The sequence below is a fragment of the Rhinopithecus bieti genome, unplaced genomic scaffold (assembly GCF_001698545.2).
Source record: "Rhinopithecus bieti isolate Rb0 unplaced genomic scaffold, ASM169854v2 scaffold_16234, whole genome shotgun sequence".
Taxonomy (NCBI): Eukaryota; Metazoa; Chordata; class Mammalia; order Primates; family Cercopithecidae; genus Rhinopithecus; species Rhinopithecus bieti.
In genome coordinates, this window is record NW_016808946.1 from 1,105,998 (window position 1) to 1,126,417 (window position 20,420).

The 20,420-nt window shown below is 48.2% G+C and overlaps 1 protein-coding gene across 3 annotated transcripts in view; it reads left to right on the forward strand.

Annotated features, from left to right (window-relative positions):
- PEX14 (peroxisomal biogenesis factor 14) overlaps positions 1–20,420 on the forward strand; it is a 163,713-nt gene that overhangs the window by 135,846 nt on the left and 7,447 nt on the right. For all 3 annotated transcript variants that reach the window (XM_017887943.1, XM_017887944.1, XM_017887945.1), the window contains 2 exons: positions 15,471–15,556; positions 20,124–20,226. In XM_017887943.1, coding sequence (XP_017743432.1) covers positions 15,471–15,556; positions 20,124–20,226 — 189 coding nt within the window. The remainder of the gene's footprint in view (positions 1–15,470; positions 15,557–20,123; positions 20,227–20,420) is intronic.

A 20,420-nucleotide genomic window follows, 5' to 3' on the forward strand; every position in this document is an offset into this window, starting at 1 on the left:
AGGCGGATCACTTGAGGTCAGGAGTTCGAGAGCAGCCTGGACAACGTGGCAAACCCCGTCTCTGATAAAATACAAAATTAGCCAGGCGTGGTGGCAGGTGCCTGTATTCCCAGCTACTCAGGAGGCTGAGGCAGGAGAATTGCTTGAACCCAGGAGACAGAGGTTGCAGTGAGCCGAAATCATGCCATTGCACTCCAGCCTGGGCGACAAGAGCAAGACTCTGTCTAAAAAAAATTGTTAGATATCAGATTTCAAAAGGCATATTTTAAAATGACAGATTTGTTTTGATCCCCCAGTACCTGGTCTGAAGCTACCTTCTTTCCCTCACCTCAGCACTCCTTTCATCCAGCTTAGCTGCAGCCAGGCAGGTGTGATCTTGGCGGTAGAGCCAAAAAGGCCTTCTCTTCTCCAGACTTGCTGAAGAGCCAGCCAGTGGGTTGGAATCTGCTGTCAGTGTTACAGATCTTATTTAGAAATCTCCTCCTTTGGCTGTCCACACAAGGCTGAATGGGGGAGGCCAGGGAGTGTGTGCTCAAGTGTGTCAGTCTGTCAGTGCCTTGCCTGGGTGACCCACTGCAGGGAGTGGTGAGCCTTGTTCTGTATTCGGGCTACTGTGTTAGCACTTGTGACTTGTCAGCTTGGGGCTCCTTTCTCCTTCCTGGCCAGCATTTTTTCGAATCCACTGTAGTTGCTTTGGGTCCTAAGCTGACTTTAGGTGCTTCTTTTTAGCCAAAGGCTGAGTCTCCACACTTTTTCTTTAGTTGTGTCCCTGGGCCCAGCCATGTAATGGGATTTGTTGATGATAGGCAGTGGCAGCTGGGGTGCAGAATTTTCTAAGATGCACATCTGTTCTATTCCAGCTGTTTCCTCCAGTGGCTTAACACAGGACAGGTCTCTCGGCTACTTGGAAACTTCTTACTCAGAACAAATTGTTCTGGTTGATCACAGAGTTGGCCTAAAACGTCATGTGTTCACCTACTTTCCATAGACACAAAGGGTTAAACTGCTAGTCTTTCTGAAAGAGGCAAAAGAATGGGATGGGGAGGGGCAGTTCAGTCATTTAAATCATTCTCATGTCCAGATGGTTCTGAGAAAAAGCATTACATGTTGAGGTATTTAGGTAGGAATATTTTAAGAGCCTCCCAGCCCTAAAATAAGATACATGTTCTTAGACACAGACTCCTTCCTGCTTTGACACTAGTGTAAAAACAATGGTAATGATCATTTTAAACACCTGAAGTTTTTAGTTGTCGTCATTGAGCTTCATTCTTCTCGTTCCGTTACACTGCTCTTCTCAGCTCCGGGGGTCACTCTACCTCTTCACTTCTGTACTTTTGCCAAGAGGTGTCAAAACTGCTTAAAAAAAAAAAAAGCTTGATTTTGATTAATATAGAGAAACAAGACTTTGCCTGACTGATAATAAAACTGATAAATGACATTTGAATTACTTGTAGCGGTAATTTATTACATAAAATATCTTTTATTTGACATGCGATTAGTTGCTGGAAGCATCACTCAATCTGACTAGTTTAAACATGCTCTAAAATGAACCCCAGTAAAAACCAGGGCTGTCTGCTGCTGGCGTTATGAAATATACTAATCCTGGAGTGAGGGAAAAATCTGACTTTAAATATTTAAATGATTAATTGGGTTTATATATTTTTTTTACCTTTCTTACCCCCTTAATTACAAGCAAACTCAGGGGAGTTTCTGAACTAGGTGCGCAATCTGCATGCTTATCACTGAGGCATTGTCTGCGTCTGGGAGGGATTTATGGCCTCCGTTCATGTGTGTTCCTGCCGATTTTACATCTAGATCCCCAGCAGCCCTTTCCTTCCCATTTCTTGGCTTTTTACGGACATTCCATCTCTGAGCCCAAGCCTAGAAAATGGGATCCCCTGGGCCTAGCCCCAAACACTCAGGTCTCAGGGTAGGGCAGCTTTTCCAAGACCACCCCAGGGAGCCCAGTGCTCTTTACCTTTGAACTTGCTGGCCCACCTGCTCAGTGGCAGGTGTGCCACTGGATGCCTCTTTTGGCATCTCTGTTCTTTGGTGAATGTGGTTGACTTTGAGATGTTAGCAAATGCCAGTGTTGGCAGAGAGAATGTAGAGACCTGCCCGAATAGTAACAGTTCAATTTCTCAGTATTTTTATTAACCATCTACTATACGCTCAGTACGGTATCATGCGAGAGATCCAAAACCTGATCTTTAAGCATCTTGCCAGCTCTTTGGGAAAGATTAGATAAACTCTTCAGAAAAGGATAATAATATAAGATGTTGTGATTTAATGCCAAAATTAATTATACAGACAAGAAATTCTGAAATTCTGAAATGCAGAAAAGAGAAGAATTAAGGTGGGCTAGAGTCAGGGAAGGCTTTTGTGAAAGTGATAGGAGGTTGGCACCAAGGGGAAGCTTGGTGTCACCTGGTGTGAGCATAAACCAGTGTTCTCGGGAGTTAGAAGAACGTTGGTACAGTTCAGGAGAAGTCAGGCTGTGATTCGAGGGAAGATTTGACTTTCTCCATTTCTCATTTTGGTTTCTTCTTGTCTGACTTTACATCAGGCGTCAGTGCATTTGTATAGGTGCAGGCCCAGCCAAGTCCTGAGCAGACGCCTGATAAATGCTGGTTGATTGATTCACGCCAAGCTGATTTGTCTTCTTCCTCCCAGAGAGACAAGAAGCTTTGAGATATAAACAGGACCAGTGTAAATTTTGTAGGGTAATAATTTCTTCTTAGATTTGAACATTTTCCCTCCACTGTCTTTGATAAAACAATTTAAGCCCCTTCAAAGACGAACTAGAGCTTCAGTTGCCTCTTCTTAAAATAGGATGTCAGTGTCTGAGGCCCGTGAAAGGTTTTGAACCATTTGATTAGAAATCCTGAGAGAGAGTGAGTTATTCCTCTGTTTACTTTTTTTATAGCCCTGTGTAGTAACATAAACTTATCTGTGATTATCTTAATTCACTGAGCAAGCATTGTTATTGAATGCCTACTGTGTGCCAGACCCCTGGGCTAAAGAGATTAACAAGGCCTGGTCACTCTCTCTGGTTGCTCCTGTCTGGTAGGAAAGACGGTTAGGCCAACACAGCAGAGCCTGTCAGGTGACCCCGGTGAAGACGGTGACACAGAAGAGGTGATGAGAAGCTTCAGAGAGTAGATGTCTAACTGGATGTGGCAGGCTGATTGGTTCAGTGATCAGACAGGATAGACAAGAGCATTCCAGGCTAACACAAAAGCACATAGATGTGAAACTGATGAATTTAAGAAATTCCAGGTTGTTGGATGCGGCGCCTGTAATCCCAAATCTTTGGGAGTCCGAGATGGGAGGAGCACTTTGAAGATGGGAGGAGCACTTTGAAGGAGTTCAAGACCAGCCTGGGCAACACAGTGAGATGCCATCTCTTTGAAAAAAATTTTAAAACCAAAAGTAGCCAGGCATGGTGGTGCATGTACTTGGGAGGCTGAGGTGGGAGGATTGCTTGAGCCCAGGAGGTTGAGTCCGCAGTGAACCATGATTGTACCACTGCACTCCAGCCTGGGTGCCAGAGCAAGGCCCTGTCTCTAAAAAACCAAAACGAAAGAAAGAAACTCTGGGTTGTTCAGAGTGGCTGGAGCATGGGATGAGAGAGTCAGAAGAAATAGCTGGAGAAAGGGTGGTTCTGTCAACCCCGACAGAGGACAGCCAAAAGCACAGTGATGTTTTACTTTGAAGTACATCATCTAATTATTTTTGTGGCCATACTACCTATTTGGCCATTTTATTCTTAGACTAATATTAAAATTATTTGTGTCATCTCGGCAGGTGCCATGAGGTTAGTTAGGGGAGACATTGGGGGGGGGGGACATCGGCCGGAGGTTATTGTTCCTGTGCCAAGCCTGTAATGCCCACCCTGTGTGCTCATTGCTGTTCTTCAGGGTTGGGCCAACACTGACTCCTCCAGGGAGTCTTTCCAGTGCCTCCATTCTGACTTGGAGGGAAGCTCCCCGCAGGCCCCTAGACTCCCCACCCCGCCCCACTGTACTTAAACATTTATACCAGTGTCTCCCCTACTAAACTGTGAGTTCTGAGGCTTAAAAAAAATCTAGTGGCCTGAGGCTCTGACTGAGCAGGTATTCTAGAAATGCTTGTGGAATGGATAAACAGGGGTGGAAACGTGCTGGAGAATGGAAGGGCTGTCATGTGGGCGAGCTGCCCTGATGACCGGTCCGTGATGTGGTGTGTGAGCTCAGCTGGTACAGACTGCTCTGGGAGGGCTATGGAAGAAGTAGGGGATGGGACCTGCCTTCAGGAGCTGCTGTTCATCCTAGAAGGAAGCCCTCCATTGCTTGGAGAAAGGCAGGGAAGACCATCCCATGTCACCTTGCATGGTGAGAATGTTGAGAGCTTTCAGAATTTGAGAACAAAGGAAATTCCCAGAATGCTAGTCTTAGGCAAGGCTTTCTGGAAGGGGCAGGACTTGAACTGGCTTTGAAGATCAGTCAGCCATAAGGCAGACCCAAGGCGTCAAGGAAGGCATTACTATGGAGAGGGAACAGCAAAGGTCCAGGGCCAGGGTAGCCTGCGCGTAAATGATACGGAGGTGACAGTAAACAGAAAACATGCATGGGCAGCCTCCGTGTTCCCATCAGAAAGCAAAATGGCAAATGTCACCTCCACCTCTCTCTGTCTCTTCCATTTCTCTCTCATGCTTCCATTTCTTTCTCTTCTGGTTTAGCAGACAAATCTCTCTTTTTGCTACCTGTAAGTTACTGGTTTGTATATGAAGAAAGTATTTCTCTAATGTTGAGGAAATTGTGTTTTCTTTTGTCCGTGGTGCCGGTTTGGATTAGCAAGCAGCCTCTCCTTTTTGTTGCTGTGTGTTCTGCCTGGTGTGGTGCCATGTAGGGGCCGGATAAATGCCATTTGCGGATGTTGAAGAGGGCAAGTATCACGGGAAGGAACTGAAATGAAGCAATCCTTTCCTTAGGTTTCTTGGACCATTAAAAGTCTTTGGTGTTGATGGCAGTTAGGATTCTGGCTGTGCTGACAGTGTATTCGTTTTAGAAAATGCTGCTACAGGCTGGGCGCGGTGGCTCAAGCCTGTAATCCCAGCACTTTGGGAGGCCGAGACGGGCGGATCACGAGGTCAAGCGATCGAGACCATCCTGGCTAACACGGTGAAACCCCGTCTCTACTAAAAAAAATACAAAAAACTAGCCGGGCGAGGTGGCGGTCGCCTGTAGTCCCAGCTACTCGGGAGGCTGAGGCAGGAGAATGGCGTAAACCCGGGAGGCGGAGCTTGCAGTGAGCTGAGATCCGGCCACTGCACTCCAGCCTGGGCGACAGAGCGAGACTCCGTCTCAAAAAAAAAAGAAAAAAAAATTCTGCTACAGGTGACAGAAAACTCCGAAAAAGAGTGGCTTAAATAAATAGAAGAATTTTTCTCTATTACATAAATGTAGGCGACCCAGGCTGCCAGGAGGCTCTGTGGTCTGCAGGGACTCTGCTCTGCCTCACTGCTCTGCATTTCTGACTGACTGGCATCCGTCTCGTGGTGCAGTGTGAATGCTTCAGCTCCAGCTATCCCACCTGCTGTCCAGCCAGCGAGAGCAGGGAGAAGGCAGGAAAAGGGCAGGCTGGCTTCTAAGGACGCCTCTTGGAAATTGCCGACGTCACTTCCACTTCCTCCCCATTGGCTGGATCTTGCACAGCCATCCTTGCCTGCGAGTAAAGCTGAAATGTAGTCCTGATTTCGGAAGCACATGTCCTCAGCTTTCCATATCCCATAGGAGGTTTGAGTTCTGATAAACACTAGGTTTAGGATAATGGTTACCTCTGGGCTGGGGAGGAACACATGGCTAGCTTCAGTGGTGTCTGGAAAGTTTTAGCTAGTAAATCAGGCAGGTTTAGAATTACTCATTGTATTCCTGTTCTTATAACTTAAATCAGTGTTATATTCTTTTGTGTGTATCAGATATTACAGGGTACATGTTTTAAAGTTGCATTAGAATTCTTAGGTCTGGCTTCTTCTCTTGGTCCCAGCTGCAAGCTGTGCAGAGAAAAAACTTAGAGCCTACACCACTGGGTAGTGTTCCCAAGCACTCCTGACTTCCTATAGCTTTTTTTTTTTTTTTTTAAATTCTGAATGGATTTTATTTTTTAAAAGTCAGTCTTATTGAGATGTAACTTACCTAAAATAAAATGCACCCATTTTAATTGTACAATTTGAGTTTTGGTAAGTGTACATTTCCATATAACCATCACCATGATAGAACATTTCCAATACCCTGAAAGGTTCCCTTGTGTCCCATTTCCAGTCAGTCCACCCCTCCTTGATCCTGGCTTGAGGGCAACCACTGATCTACTTTCTATTACTACCTATTAGATTTTTTCCTAGAGGTTTTTTTTTTTTTTTTTTTAAATATAAATGGAATCATACAGTATGTACTCTTTTGTTTCTGGTTTTTTGTTGTTGTTGTTTTTCTGCTCAGTGTAATGTTGCTGAGACTCACCCAAATTGCCGTACCCATCCGAAGCTTTTTCCGTTTTATCCCTGGGTGGGTGGTGTTCCGTTGTATGGATGCACCACAGTTTGTTTATCCATTCACCAGTTGATGGACTTTGGGTTGATTCCAGCTTTGAGCTATTACGAATAAAACTTCTGTGAACATTCGTATACAAGTCTTTGTATGTTTTTATTTCTCTTGGGTGAGCACCTAGAAGTAGAATTGCTGGTTTATACGTTAAGTGTATTGTTTAACTTTATAAGAAGCTGCTAAACTGTTTTCTGGAGTGGTTGCATCATTTTACCTTCCCACCAGCAATGTTTGAGAGTTCTAGTTGCTACATATCCCCAACAGTTGGTCTTCTCATTTTTTTTTTTTTTTTTTTTGTACTCTCTACTAAAAGTACAAAAATTAGCCGGTTGTGGTGGCGGGCGCCTGTAATCCCAGCTACTCGGGAGGATGAGGCAGGAGAATCCCATGAACCCTGGAGGCGGAGGTTGCAGTGAGCTGAGATTGCGCCATTGTACTCCAGCCTGGGTGACAGAGTGAGGCTCTGCCTCAAAAATAAATAAATAAATAATTAAATAAATATTTCGTATAAATGGAAACATAGAGTATGCGGACTTTTGTGTCTGGTGTCTTTACCATAGCATAATGGTTTTGAGATTGATTCATGCTTTCATATACATACGCATGTATATATACATATTTATATAAATACATATAATTATATTCGTATATAGTTTATATATATGTATTTCTATATTATGTAAATATGTGTAATAGGTATTTTCCAAATACATATAAAAGGAATGAACTATTTATGTCTATCTGATGATTATGATTCATGGTTTTTACATCTTGAGAAACCTTTGTCTACCCCAAGGTTGAAGAGACTTTCTCCTATATTGTCTTCTGGGAAGTTTTATAGTGTTAGTTTTTTGGAGACACCATCTTACTCTCTTGCCCAGAGTATATTATATATTTATATCTATTATACACAGATATATATAACTTTACATATATATATATACAGAGAGAGAGAGAGAGAGTTCATTTTCATTGCTGAGTTGTATTCCAGAGGTCAGTGGACTTTCTTTTCTTTTCTTTTTTTTTTTTTGAGATGGAGTTTCACTTTTGTTGCCCAGGCTGGAGTGTAATGGCATGATCTCGGCTCACCATAACCTCTGCTTCCCGGGTTCAAACAATTCTCCTGCCTCAGCCTCCCAAGTAGCTGGGATTACAGGCATGTGCTACGACGCTTGGATAATTTTGTATTTTTAGTAGAGACAAGGTTTCTCCATGTTGTTCAAGCTGGTCTCGAACTCCTGACGTCCTGACCTCAGGTGATCTGTCCGCCTTGGCCTCCCAAAGTGCTGGGATTACAGGCGTGAGCCACTGCCTGGACTTTTTCTTTAAAGGGGTGTATTTTAGACTTTGTGAGCCACATATGTCTCTGTCACATGTTTTCTGTCTCACCTTTTCCTCTTCTCCCTCCATCCTTTTTCCTCTTTCTCCTCCTTCTTCCTCTTCCTGTTCTCCCTTTCCCACAACCACAATTCTTTAAAAATTTAATAACCAGACTGGGTGCAGTGACTCACACCTGTAATCCCAGCATTTTGGGAGGTGAGGTGGGTGGATCACTTAAGGTCTGGAGTTTGAGGCTGGCCTGGCCAACATGGTGAAACCCTGTCTCTACTAAAAATACAAAAGTTAGCTGAGCATGGTGGCATGCCTGTAGTCCCAGCTACTTGGGAGGCTGAGGCAGGAGAATCACTTGAACCCAGGAGGTGGAGGTTGCAGTGAGCTGAGATTGCACCATGGCACTCCAGCTTGGGTGACAGAATGAGACTGTCCCCCCAAAAAAAAAAAAAAATTAATAACCATTCTTAGCTCATGGCTGTATAAAAATAGGCTAAAGTAGGATTGGCCAACTGACTATAGTGCTAACTTTTGTTGCTCCATGTACCACCGTTTCTTTATCTGTTGACCAGTTGGTAGTCATCTGGCTTACTCCCAGTTTGGGGCTATTATGAGTAAAGTTGCTGTGAACATTGATGTATAAATCTTTATGTACACTTATACTTTTCGTTTCCTAGGAGTGGAATGGCTTAGTCACATGTTAGGTCCATGTTTAACTTTAGAAGAAACTGTCAAACTATTTCTCAAAATGGTTGTAGCATTTGTCTCCCCATCAGCAATATGTAAGAGTTTCAGTTGCTCCATATCTTTGGCAACACCCGATAGTCTCATTTCTGAGCTTAGCCATTCTAATGTGTATGTAATAGAACCTTATTGTACAGTACTTTTAATTTGGATTTCCCTAATGACTAATGACATGAAGCAGATTTTCATGTACTTATTAGCCATTCATGTATCTTTTGTAAAGAGTCTTTTCCAATCTTGTGCCCATTTTAAAAGCCACTTTGTCTGTTTATTATTGAATTGTCAGAGCTCTTTATATATTCTAGCTACAAGTCCTTTGTCAAATATATGTTTGGCAGATATTTTCTCCCAGCCTATGGCTTGTCTCTTCATTTTCTTGACAGTACCTTTCGAAAAGCAAAAGCTTTAAATTTTGATGGTGTCATTTGATCATTTTTTTTCCTTTTTGGTTCATGCTTCTTATATCGTAAGATGTTTTTGTCCAGATTTTCTTGTATGCTTTCTGTTTTCTTACAGAAGTTTTATAGTTTTTGCTTTCTTATTTAGGTGTGACCCATTTTGAGTTAATTTTTGTGTATGGTCTAAGGTGAGAGTCAAAGTTCATTTTTTTTTCCTATGTGTATCCAGTTGTTCAGCATGGCTGTTACAAAAATTATCCTTTCCCCATAGAGCTACCTTGGCCTCTTTATCAAAAATCAGTTGACCATGTAAGCATGGGTCTATTTCTGGACCCTTCTGAATTCGTAACAGCTTAATTAGAGCTCATATTTTTTAATCTATGGAGAGGGGATATAGATAGGCCTCTCAGTGTCCTTCCTGCCTAAAGATGACACTGCTAATAGCATTGTAGCTATGAAAAGTGGAAAAGATTGTCTTTCACGGGATGTACGTGTAAACACAGGCTTTGCATTTTCCAACACGACTACCGTTGGGCTACTGTGGTGCCTTTTGCCATTCAGGCTGCCAGGTCCTTCTCTTCAGAGCAGAGACTATCTGTTTGTGTTGCTGCTCTCTGGGCCTGTCTTTCTGCCCACCACCGGCCATCCACAGCCATGGATGTGGGCCAGGGCCCACCCTGCCCCCAAGCTGTAGCCAGCCCTTCTCAACCCAGCCAGGTTCCCCGTCTCTCCCCACATGTGCTCTCCACCTCTGTGCTGTAGCAAGCACTGATTTGGTGGGCTGGCTTTACTCCAGGACCTTACTGGGAGTGAGTTTGTCTTGTCATTTAATTTTCAGGGTGGCTTCTGAGCGAAGCTGATCGGCTGATATGAGAAGCTAGAGACAGTGCTGTATGGAGGCTCCAAACCTGATGAACCTGGAGGCGACCTCAATGGGCTGGCCCCGTTTCTGCCACTGCCTTGCCCATGCTTGGGCTGCCAGCCTCCCCAAGGACATGATAGTTCTCTCCCTCTTGTCAGCCAGCACATCACTGGAGTGCCTGTTGTCTCGGCACGATGGTTCCGTGACAGCTTTCAGCTCTGTGTTGCCAATGAACCTTTACTGGATTGCAGGATTTCCATGGTGTGGATCAGTCTGTGACTTGCAGGTTTCAGGCTCAACACTGTCATGTTATATGCACAAGTCCCCGTCCTGTGCATGTGTTTTTAGTTGACAATGTTTGTTCTCACCTGTTAGGTGAGAATTTGGTTGGTGGAGGTATAAAGAAACAGAGTCATGTTGGTTTTGTTGGTTTTCAGTGAATAGTTAGCTGTGGGGATGCACCTCTCCTGCCCCCGCTCTCTACCGTGGTTTTACCCAAACTGGAGCCTTTGCGCAGGCTGACCTCCATGGAGCTGGGCAGAGCTTAAGGTAGTTCGTGGAATCTTGGAAGGTTGAGTTTCAAAGAGCTCCATGCCCTTTGCTCTATAGCAGTTTGTCCCCTGACCACATTGCAGTCCACAGGGCCACAACGTAGAGGCAGTCCCAGGAAGGCCCAGGTGTGCAGGATGAGGATTGCCGCCAGATGCCCGTCTCTTCAGCCTTCACAGAGATGCCAGGGCTGTGGTACTGGTGAGGGACCCCTGCCACGCAGCTAGAGCGCCAGTTCTTAGACAGCTGGACTCTGAGTGAGAGTTAACATATCTCCTGTTCTTGGGTTCTCTGGGGCTAGCAAAGCCCTGCCCCCTTCAGTCAGTGCTTGATAAGAAGAGAAAAATGTCCTTGGAACCCCCCTGGCTGGTGGTGGCACCAGGATTTCTGACCCCAGGCTTGTTGCCCACTTGCCACCTTGTCTGCCTTGTCTGCATGGGAGGCGGGTCCCTGCTTCCAGAGTGGAGAGTTGAAGCATTTAAAAAGCCCACTCATTCTCTTTCTTTTCTTCCCAGCTAGAGAAGAGTGACTGCCCCGTCTTCTGCCCTTGTCTTTATACCTCCGGACATTCAGGGAGCCTGGTGGCGGGGAGGTATGCTCCCAGGTGCGCTACTCTCAGTTTCCTCGCGGGCTCTGCACTGGACTTGGAAAAAATAGACTCTGGAGGGGGAGGGGCAGGACTCGAGGTGGTCGTGGCTGGGAGTTTGAGCTAGTGTGGACCATGCTGATGTTTTTGCAGTAGCCTGGTCTGTTACGCTCTGAGAGCCACACAGCAGGTAGGAGTCATCTCTATCTGAGTTTTTCACTTTTTTCATTTTGCCACAAGACAGAATTGTATCACACATCTCCAAAACGAGTAAAATGGCATTTCAGCTTCTTGTCTTTATAGACTCTCTGAACTTTAGGAAAGATCATTCTGGTCCCTTTTCATTAATAATGAAAACCAGGGGGCAATAAAATGTTCTTAACGTGAGCATAGCAGAACGAGGAGTGGTGAGGGGTGAAGGGTGAGGCTGCAGGGACCACAGGTGTTTCTTGGGGCTGGAATTGCTCAGAGCTCTGGAAAGCGGGGCAGCTGTCGGAGGGTCCTGGTCCTCATCCCGCACAGCCAGCATCTGCTTAGTGTCGGCAGCCCAGAGGGCCCCAGAGAAGGCTGTCCTCCTCATGGCGGGATGTTTGCAGGCGAGTGGAGGAATCCAGCAAATTCCAGGTGCTGGTCAAGCTTTCAGCCCAGTCACAGCTGCTTTCTTGCAAGAGGCTTTGTGGTGTCTGAGAAATCAGTGGTGAATATGGTATTTGGGCCGTGGGCCCTGTTCTGCACTTGTTCTGCCTGAGGATTTTGGCTGCATGGAGGGATGTTCCGGGTATGGATGAAAGCCCTCCTGAGCAGGGACTCTGAGAGAGCGGAGTGGCCAGGTTGCTCTGTCTTCACTTTTTCCTCCTGAAAATGGACTTGCACTAGATGTCAGGTTTTGTATCTGGAGCGCCAAGCAAAGCTGGCTAGAAGAGGGGAGACAGAAGAGACACCTGACCGGGACTCCAAGTGCCTGACTCCTTGGGGTCAAGGTGAAAGATCTGTTTGCCTCAGTGGTCTCAGAGCTCCCTGTGTAACGAGAGGTGATTCGTGTCAGGTGGGGGTGTCCACCATCAGCAAAGCAGCACTGTCCCCTTCCCATAGCAGTTTCTTAGACACCAGGTATCACTGCACAGCCTGGGAAGGGAGTGGGGAAGTCCTTACTAACCGTAACACAAATCCCGGAACCCATAAAAGAATAGATTGATAAATTTGTATAAAAACCTCTGCATGCGACAAAACACCATTAGCAGAGTCAAAAGAAAAATAAACCAGAGAAGATGTTTGCGATGCAGATCACAGACAATGGGCTAATATCCCTGCTATATAAAAAGTCTCTCTAAAGTGACAAGGGAAAAGAAATCAAGTAGAAAAGTGGAGAGCATACAGTACACCGAAAAGGAAATGCTGATGAAAACATGTTCAATCCTCACTCAAAATGAGATCAATGCAAATTAGAACTAGAGTGAACTTCTGCTTTCCTGCTGTGGTATTGGCAGGAATCTCTGTGTTTGAATCGCGCATTGTGTGGGCGCAGCCGCGGGGAAGCAGGCATTGCGCAGGGGCTGAGGGTGAATTATCGGCCCCATGGAGGCAGCATGGCAGCATTTCTCAAAACTGCAAATGCACACGCCCTGGGACCAGCCTCTGGGAGTTCTAAGGCTCACGGGGTGCGTGTCCCCGTGTGGGAGATGGCACATGTCCACGTTGTTGATGGCAGCATTGTGTGCAATAGTAGAAAGTTGGAAATGAGGTGGATGCCCATCAGAGGGCAGGTGAAGTGGAATATCCTACAGCTGTAAAAAACAAGATTGAGAGAAGGGGAAACGTGAAGGAAGAGAAGGCATCCTGTGCCGCCTTAGATGTGCGCACAAACTCTCTGGAAGGATAAATGTAAGACTACTAATGGCTGTTGGTGGGGGAAGCCTTTTTGCCACAACTGCCCTGTGCTATTTGATGACTCAACTGTATGCGTGCTACCTGTTCAAAAGTGTCAAACAGAAATGGGAGTTGGGGACTGAGGCAAAGGCCGTATGTTGATTACAGTTTTGGGATCGAGATTCCAGGGCTGGGACATACCAGGGAGTCTCGTGTGGAATCTGCAGGCAGCGGGGGAGTTTGGTGGCCACGGAGAGACTCCAGGCCCCTCCAGTCCGGATGTTTCTGTCCCCTGAGAGTGCCATTCCGCAGCCTGGGGGAGGGGGTGTCTCCTTGCCCACTAGGAGGTCTTTGCGACTTGGATCCCCCTGGTTGGGCTGCATGCCACAGCCCGTTCCCCCTCATGCCACATCCTGCCCTGAGCTGAAAGAAGGAACGGGCCTTCTCCTCCCCTCTGGTCATAAAACGCCAGGACATGGAAGGTACCTCTGAAAACTTACAGGCACAGGTGAGAACTGAGGGCGGAAGTCTCTCAAGCAGCAAGTCCTTCAGCCTCACTCCGCCGTGTTTTGACGCTCCTTCCCGGAGTTTAGAACGCTGCTGATTTTCCCTCTCCCCGTTTCCCCCAAGTGAGCAGCACACCGTGGGGGTGCCTCCCAGATAGCTCTCCACTGGCGCTGTGCTCGCCTTCCCCAGTGGTCTGTGTCCCACCTAGGCCCCTCCTGATGACAGATCCTTTGGAGGGAGGCAGAGCACCCACCACGTGGCCTGGAGATGGCAGCTCCAGAAAGGTGTTGGCAGTGGAGACAGGGCTGTCCCGCGTGCCTTGGAGGATCGGATGAGGTCGTGGACATGGGAGCACTTTGTGAACTGGACATGGGAAAGAGTGAAGGTGGAAACTCTCCCCACGTCAACTGGAATTGCATCCAGAAGGGCACTCTGCTATGTGCCGTGCTAAAGAGAATCGGGGCCAGGCGCCGGGGCTGCGCACCTGGGATGAGGGCACTTTGCTGTGTGCCCTGCTAGAGAATCAGGGCTGGGCGCGGTGCTGCGCACCTGTAGTCCATCCGCTTGGCAGGCTGAGGCGAGAGGATTCCTTGAGTCCAGGAGTTCCGGGCTGCGGGGCACTGTACTGATGGTGGTTCTGCACTAAGTTCTGCATCAATATGGTGACCTCCTGGAGCAGGGGACCACGAGGTCACCTAAGGAGGTCAGAAGTGGAGCCAGTCAAAACTCCCATTCTGATAAGCGGTGGAACATGCCTGTGAATCGCCACTGCACTCCAGGCTGGGCAACATAGCAAGAGCCCACCTCTACAAAGATTACTTACTTAATACAAATAAAGAGAAGAGAAAGGGGCCAGGTGCTGCTCCACGAAGACTGGCTGCTCTTCACAGCAGCAGCAGCCTGTTCTGAGACATCACCCCACTCCCTTCTTGCCCTCTGTGCTGGTCCCAGGCCCTCTCCAACTCGTGAACCCTTGCAGCAGCCTCGCCCCAGCTCCTCTGCCTCTGCGGCCCCCACTTCTGACCATCCTCAGAGCCACCCCAGTGCTGCTCTTCAGGGTCATGGCATTCCCTGAATCATGTCCCCCAGTGGCTCCCATTGCTTATGAAAGAATATTCGGCTTCCTTGACCACACAGTCCACCTGGCACCACCTCTCCACCTCTTTCCTGCCCCGCCCCAGCCTCCACTGCACCTGCAGCTTCCTTGGCTTCTCTCCGTTCTCCCCAGCACCCTGCTCTTGGGGTCCTCTGGGCCAGAGCAGCTCTCCTCTTTAGTCAGGCCCAGGGTTCTCACCTGGTTCACATGCACCTACCGTCTCTCCTTTGTGCTTGCTCCTCTCCAGCCCCCAAGGGCCTCAGGGCTCCTCCAAGGCCCTGCTGACCCCAGCCCCTCTCCCCTGCCACCCCAGCCCCTCTCCCCTGCCACCCCATCCCTTTTGATAGGCGTTCTCACTCTCTGAAGCCTCAGTCATTTGGAGACTCGTGTTTTCTCTCCGCTGGCTCCAAGCGAGAGCAGGGCTGGGAGGTCTAGTTTACCACAGCCCACCCCCGCGCCCCCACCCAGCATACCACAGTCCCCCTCTCCACTTGGCTGATACCCCGCTTGGTTCTGCTGTGGCTCCCAGCTTATCGCCAGCTGTAGTAGGCATATGTGGGTGTATTTATGCTCCCCAAAATGTACTCATGTTCTCCTCTCTGGATCTTTTGTTCCTGAGGTAGAGACCGTGCCATCCGTCTTCAGATCACCTCTGCCACCTGACTCCCGACTCGGGGCTCAGCTCACTGCTAGATACCTCCACCCACGGCCTGCAGTCAGGGTTGGGTGACTGGCATCCCTTGTGTCCCAGTCGAGGTAGTGGGAACAGGAGGGGACGGCGCCGAGCTGCTGTTGTGATGATCACGTGCTGCCTTCCTGCGGTAGAGTGTTCCACTTGCCCATCGTTGGAGGCGAGGAGACTGTGCCACTGAGGCACGTGTGCCGGCCCCCACCCAGGGAAGGACACCATGTGCGTCTTCTAACCCTCCTCCTCTTACCCCGCCTGTAGGCCCCGCAGGATCCCGATGGCGAGATTACGGCGCCCTGGCCATCATCATGGCAGGCATCGCATTTGGCTTTCACCAGCTCTACAAGGTGAGTCACCCCCAGTGGCCGTGGGTGCTGTGCCCCTGCCACCCTGTGGCATTCAGTGCCCTTTCACTGGCTCCCCTGCATGGAGGCACTGCTGTGCTCTGCCCTGGAGCATGTTGGCAGCGAGAGGCTGTGGTAGAGGTCGGGGTTCACGGCTGGATCCAGGCCCTGCCCTGCTGCGAGGCTTGGCGGCTCTGCTCATCTTTTCTCCAGTACTCAGCATGTACCACCCAGATCTCTACTTGCAGGGGCATCGTGAGGTCTGTCCCTTGCCAGCCTGTGTTGGGCACTTAGAGTAGTGCCCACACAGGGAAGCCGTGCGAGCAGTTTTGAGACACAGAATAACATAATGGCAAAGATCATAAACGCTGGGCCAGCTGCTTTGCTGAGCCCTGGCTCTGCCCCTCAGGAGCTTGGTGATCACAGGCTCTGGTCTGTAAAATGGGGATAACAGTCCCGACCTCACGAGGTTGTTGTGAAGTCCCGAAGAGTCAGTCTCCCTTGTGGAGGGCTCAGAGCCAAGCCCGGCACATGGAAGAGCTTTATACACCATTGTTCTGCCGTAGCATTTAAGAGCAGCAGTGAGAACCTTAGTGTCATCAGATGTATGGGAGCTGTTCTTTTTGCTCTGTTGTGTTGGCATCTATAGAAATCTAGGATTTCCCAGGCTTCTCAGGTCAACTCTCAGGATCCCAGGCTCATTGCTTGCAACAGAACTGCAGGCATGAGGTAAACGTTGACTCCCTTGTGAAGGTCCAACTTGGACATGAAGCAGATGAGTCTAGTTTCTAGAAAATGCAGGGCCAGGGTAGGTGGCCAGTCCAGATCTTGGGATCCTGGAGAGAAGCCTCTTTTCTTTCGAGGCTGTCAGCTCCTCCACCCCTGATTGGTGATTTTTTTTTTTTTTTTTTGGAGATGGAGTCTCGCTCTGTCGCCCAGGCCAGAGTACAGTGGCGTGATCTTGGTTCACTGCAACCTCTGCCTCCTGAGTTCAAGCAATTCTCCTGTCTCAGCTTTCTGAGTAGGTGGGATTGTAGGCGCACACCAGCATGCCTGGCTAATTTTTGTATTTTTAGTAGAGATGGTGTTTCACTGTGTTGGCCAGGCCAGTCTCGAACTCATGACCTCAGGTGATCCATCCACCTCAGCCTCCCAAAGTGCCGGGATTACAGGCTGAGCCACCGTGCCTGGCCGGTGATTTTTTTTTTTTTTTTTAAACAACCTGAATGAGCACCCAGACTCGCCATGGTCACTCTTAGCACATGAAACATGTTCAGCCATGGTACTCTGGGATTCTTCATTTTTTATGTAGTACAAAAGCTAATGACAGTTATAGCAGAATATAATTTTTTAAGTGTAGCATGTATTCCTGGAGCTGGACATTTCCATGTTAGAAATAGAGAAACAAGGGCTGGGCGCGGTGGCTTACGCCTGTAATCCCAGCACTTTGGGAGGCTGAGGCTGAGGATCCTGACCTGATCACGAGGTCAGGAGATCGAGACTATCCTGGCTAACATGGTGAAACCCCGTCTCTACTGAAAATACAAAAAATTAGCCCAGCATGGTGGTGGGCACCTGTAGTCCCAGCTACTGGGGAGGCTGAGGCAGGAGAATGGGGTGAACCTGGGAGGCGGAGCTTGCAGTGAGCCAAGATCACGTCACTGCACTTCAGCCTGGGCGATAGAGCAAGACTCCATCTCAAAAAAGAAAAAAAAGAGAAATCAAGAAACAAAACATTCTGGGTTGGTCCAGGTGCCATGGTTCACACCTCTAATCCTAGTACTTTGGGGGGCCAAGGCAGGCAGATTGCTTGAGTCCAAATGTTTGAGATTAGCCTGGCCAACGTGGTGAAACTCTGTTTCTACCAAAAGAAAAAGTAAAACAAAACAAAAAAAAAACAAAAATAAGCTGGGCATGGTGGCGTGAATCTGTAGTCCCAGCTATACTCGGGAGGCTGAGGTGCAAGGATCACCTGGGCTCGGGAGGCAGAGGTTACAGTGAGCTGAGATCACACTGCTGCACTCCAGCCTGGGCCACAGAAGGAGACCCTGTCTCAATTTAAAAAACAAAATAAGCCAGGCACAGTGGTTCACACCTATAATCCCAGGACTTTGGGAGGCTGAGGTGGGCAGATCACTTGAAGTCAGGAGTTTGAGACCAGCCTGGCCAACAAGGTGTAACCCTGTTTCTACTGAAAATACACAAATTGGCTCGGTGTCTTGGCGTGCACCCGTAATCCCAGCTACTCGGGAGGCTGAGGCAGGAGACTCACTTGAACCTGGGAGGCGTAGGTTGCAGTGAGCCTGCCGTGAGCCGAGATTGTGCCACTGCACTCCAGCCTGGGTGACAGAGCGAGACTCTGTCTCAAATAAAAGAACAGAACAAAAACACCTCTTGGGGCTCAGTACTTCTCCCTCTGAACTGGTGCCCCTTCAAATCACTGACTGTATACAAGCACCAAGAAGAATGTGATACAAGTGCAGAGTCCTCAAATGAATGCCCCGGCTGTACTGAGCAGTAGGCACTGTCACATGGCCACCCATGGAGGGCCTGTGGCCTGATGGGAGCGGGAGGGCAGCTCGGCAGCTCGCCTTGGTGTGGGCACTCACAGGGAGCTGCCACCATAGTTTCTACGAAGCTCTGGGCTCTCTGCTGTACTTTAAAAAAGAAAAGAAACATCGCAATATCAGTCACAATGGTAACAAGAGAATTTCTAAAGCATCTGGTCAGTTTCTTGAAACTGAAAAAACAAAAGAAATGGTAAGAAGCCCTTGACTTGCTTTATAAACATGTGAAGACTTCGACTAGGGCAGCGTGTCCGCTCCTGCCCTTAGGACTTCTGATCTCAGAAATGGGGTGTTTAGTTGGTTACACGCACATACATGATTTTTTGTTTGTTTATTTGTTTGTTTGTTTTAGACAGAGTCTAGCTCTGTTACCTAGGCTGGAGTACAGTGGCATGATCTCGGCTCACAGCACCCTCCATCTCCCGAGTTCAAGTGATTCTCCAGCCACAGCCTCCCGAGGAGCTGGGATTGTAGCCATGTGCCACCACACTCAGCTAGTCTTTATATTTTTAGTAGAGACGGAGTTTCACTGTGTTGGCCAGGCTGATCTCGAACTCCTGACCTCATGATCTGCCCACCTCAGCCTCCCAAAGTGCTGGGATTACAAGCGTGAGCCACCGTGCCTGGCTGAGAATTCTTTACCTTTCATGCTGAGGACATTTCATCCTGAAGCATAAGGCTACCTTTGATGAGTTTTGGCTCAGTTGTGGGTAATAGCTCACACTGTGGTTGAAAAGCACTTTGCAAAATAGAAAATGCATCTATACATGTGCTGCTGAAGAATGATCTTCGCTTAGGAGTCACTCTGGAAATGAGTTCCCACAAACCCCTTGCAAGAGACCTTCTTTTCCTTCCCTGGTACAGAAACGTAATGGAGAGGTTTCCGTCCTCTTTCTTATCTGGGCCCAGATAGATTAAGAACCAAAGTTGTCCCTGGGCAACTCCTGCCAGGCCTGCGCTGCACTGCCGCTGGCAGCACCCACTGAAGTGGGCAGCGGGTCTCACTCTCCTCACCTGGGGGACTTTGTCTCCATATCCCGAGTGGCTGGACATCAGTGCACATATTCCTACACGCAGCTGTCCCTGAAGGCCCCGCCACCCACCTCCACCCCTCCACACCCTCACCTCCAAGGCGACCAAGAGCACCTGTTGCCAGCCCTGCCCTGCCTGCTTCCTTTGTGAACGGCCCCCGGGCGTCCCTGGTTCTAGGCCCCTGTGAGGGGTGGCCCTGCCGCATCCACTTTCTTTTTTCCCAGAGCCAGTTTCTTATGATCCTGCGCCTTCCTCTCCCTTCTGCCCTGCATTTCATTCTGGGGAACTCGACTTCTTTTGACTCTTACATGAAGGAAGTTTGTTCTGAGGATTCAGGCTTCATTTAGAAAAAGACTGAGGTGACCTCTTCCAGCAGCCTCAGAGCACTCGTGTTATCCCCTGGCGAGAGAACCAAGGGTCCCAGAAATGTGTTGTTGATTTTCCTTTAGTTTATCCAGTGATGTTTTGTTTATTAATTGTACTCATTTGTTTCTGAATAGGTGATTCACTCACAGGTTCAAAATGTTCACGATTCAGGAGAATATGCCGGGAAGAGCTGCCCCTCCTCCCTCGCCTCCCGGAGGCTCCAGCAGTATCTGATGCTTGTGTGTCCATCCACATTTATATCTTACAACTTTGACAGTAGAGTTTAAAACTTTGTGTTACAGAAATAGTGTGGCATCGCTAAGAAAAGTAAATAAAGGAACCAGAAAGTTCCCATCACAGCAGATCCAGCTGACTCTCCCTGTCCACGTTCCCTCCTGGTCCTTGTCCTTATTCAGGCAGAATTTTTACGTGGTTGTAATCGCAGTCTCATAACTTTTTCAAATATCTTGTTCATTTATGGTGTTTGCTTAGGGTTTCCAAAACCCGGGGATGACCGGGAGAAAGTTGGGCGGCAGAATTTGAGAGATTGTTGGAGGATAACCCTGGGTTCGTATGCATTCCTCACCCTGTCCCGCTTCTTGCAGAAATACCTGCTCCCCCTTATCTTGGGCGGCCGAGAGGACAGGAAGCAGCTGGAGAGGATGGAGGCCAGTCTCTCTGAGCTGAGTGGCAGCGTGGCCCAGACAGGTAAAGATTAATGACTCCATCAAGTCACCCCTCACAGCCTTCTCCAAGCAGCCCCTTCTCTGCCCCTCCCCTCTCCCTCCGTCTCCACTCTATGTGGTGACTTCATTTATCTGCTCTGAGAATCTGTTCACATTTGCAAATGAAGCCGCCGTCATTTCGGTTTAATTTGAAATTGCTTGTTTACTGTCGGCGCG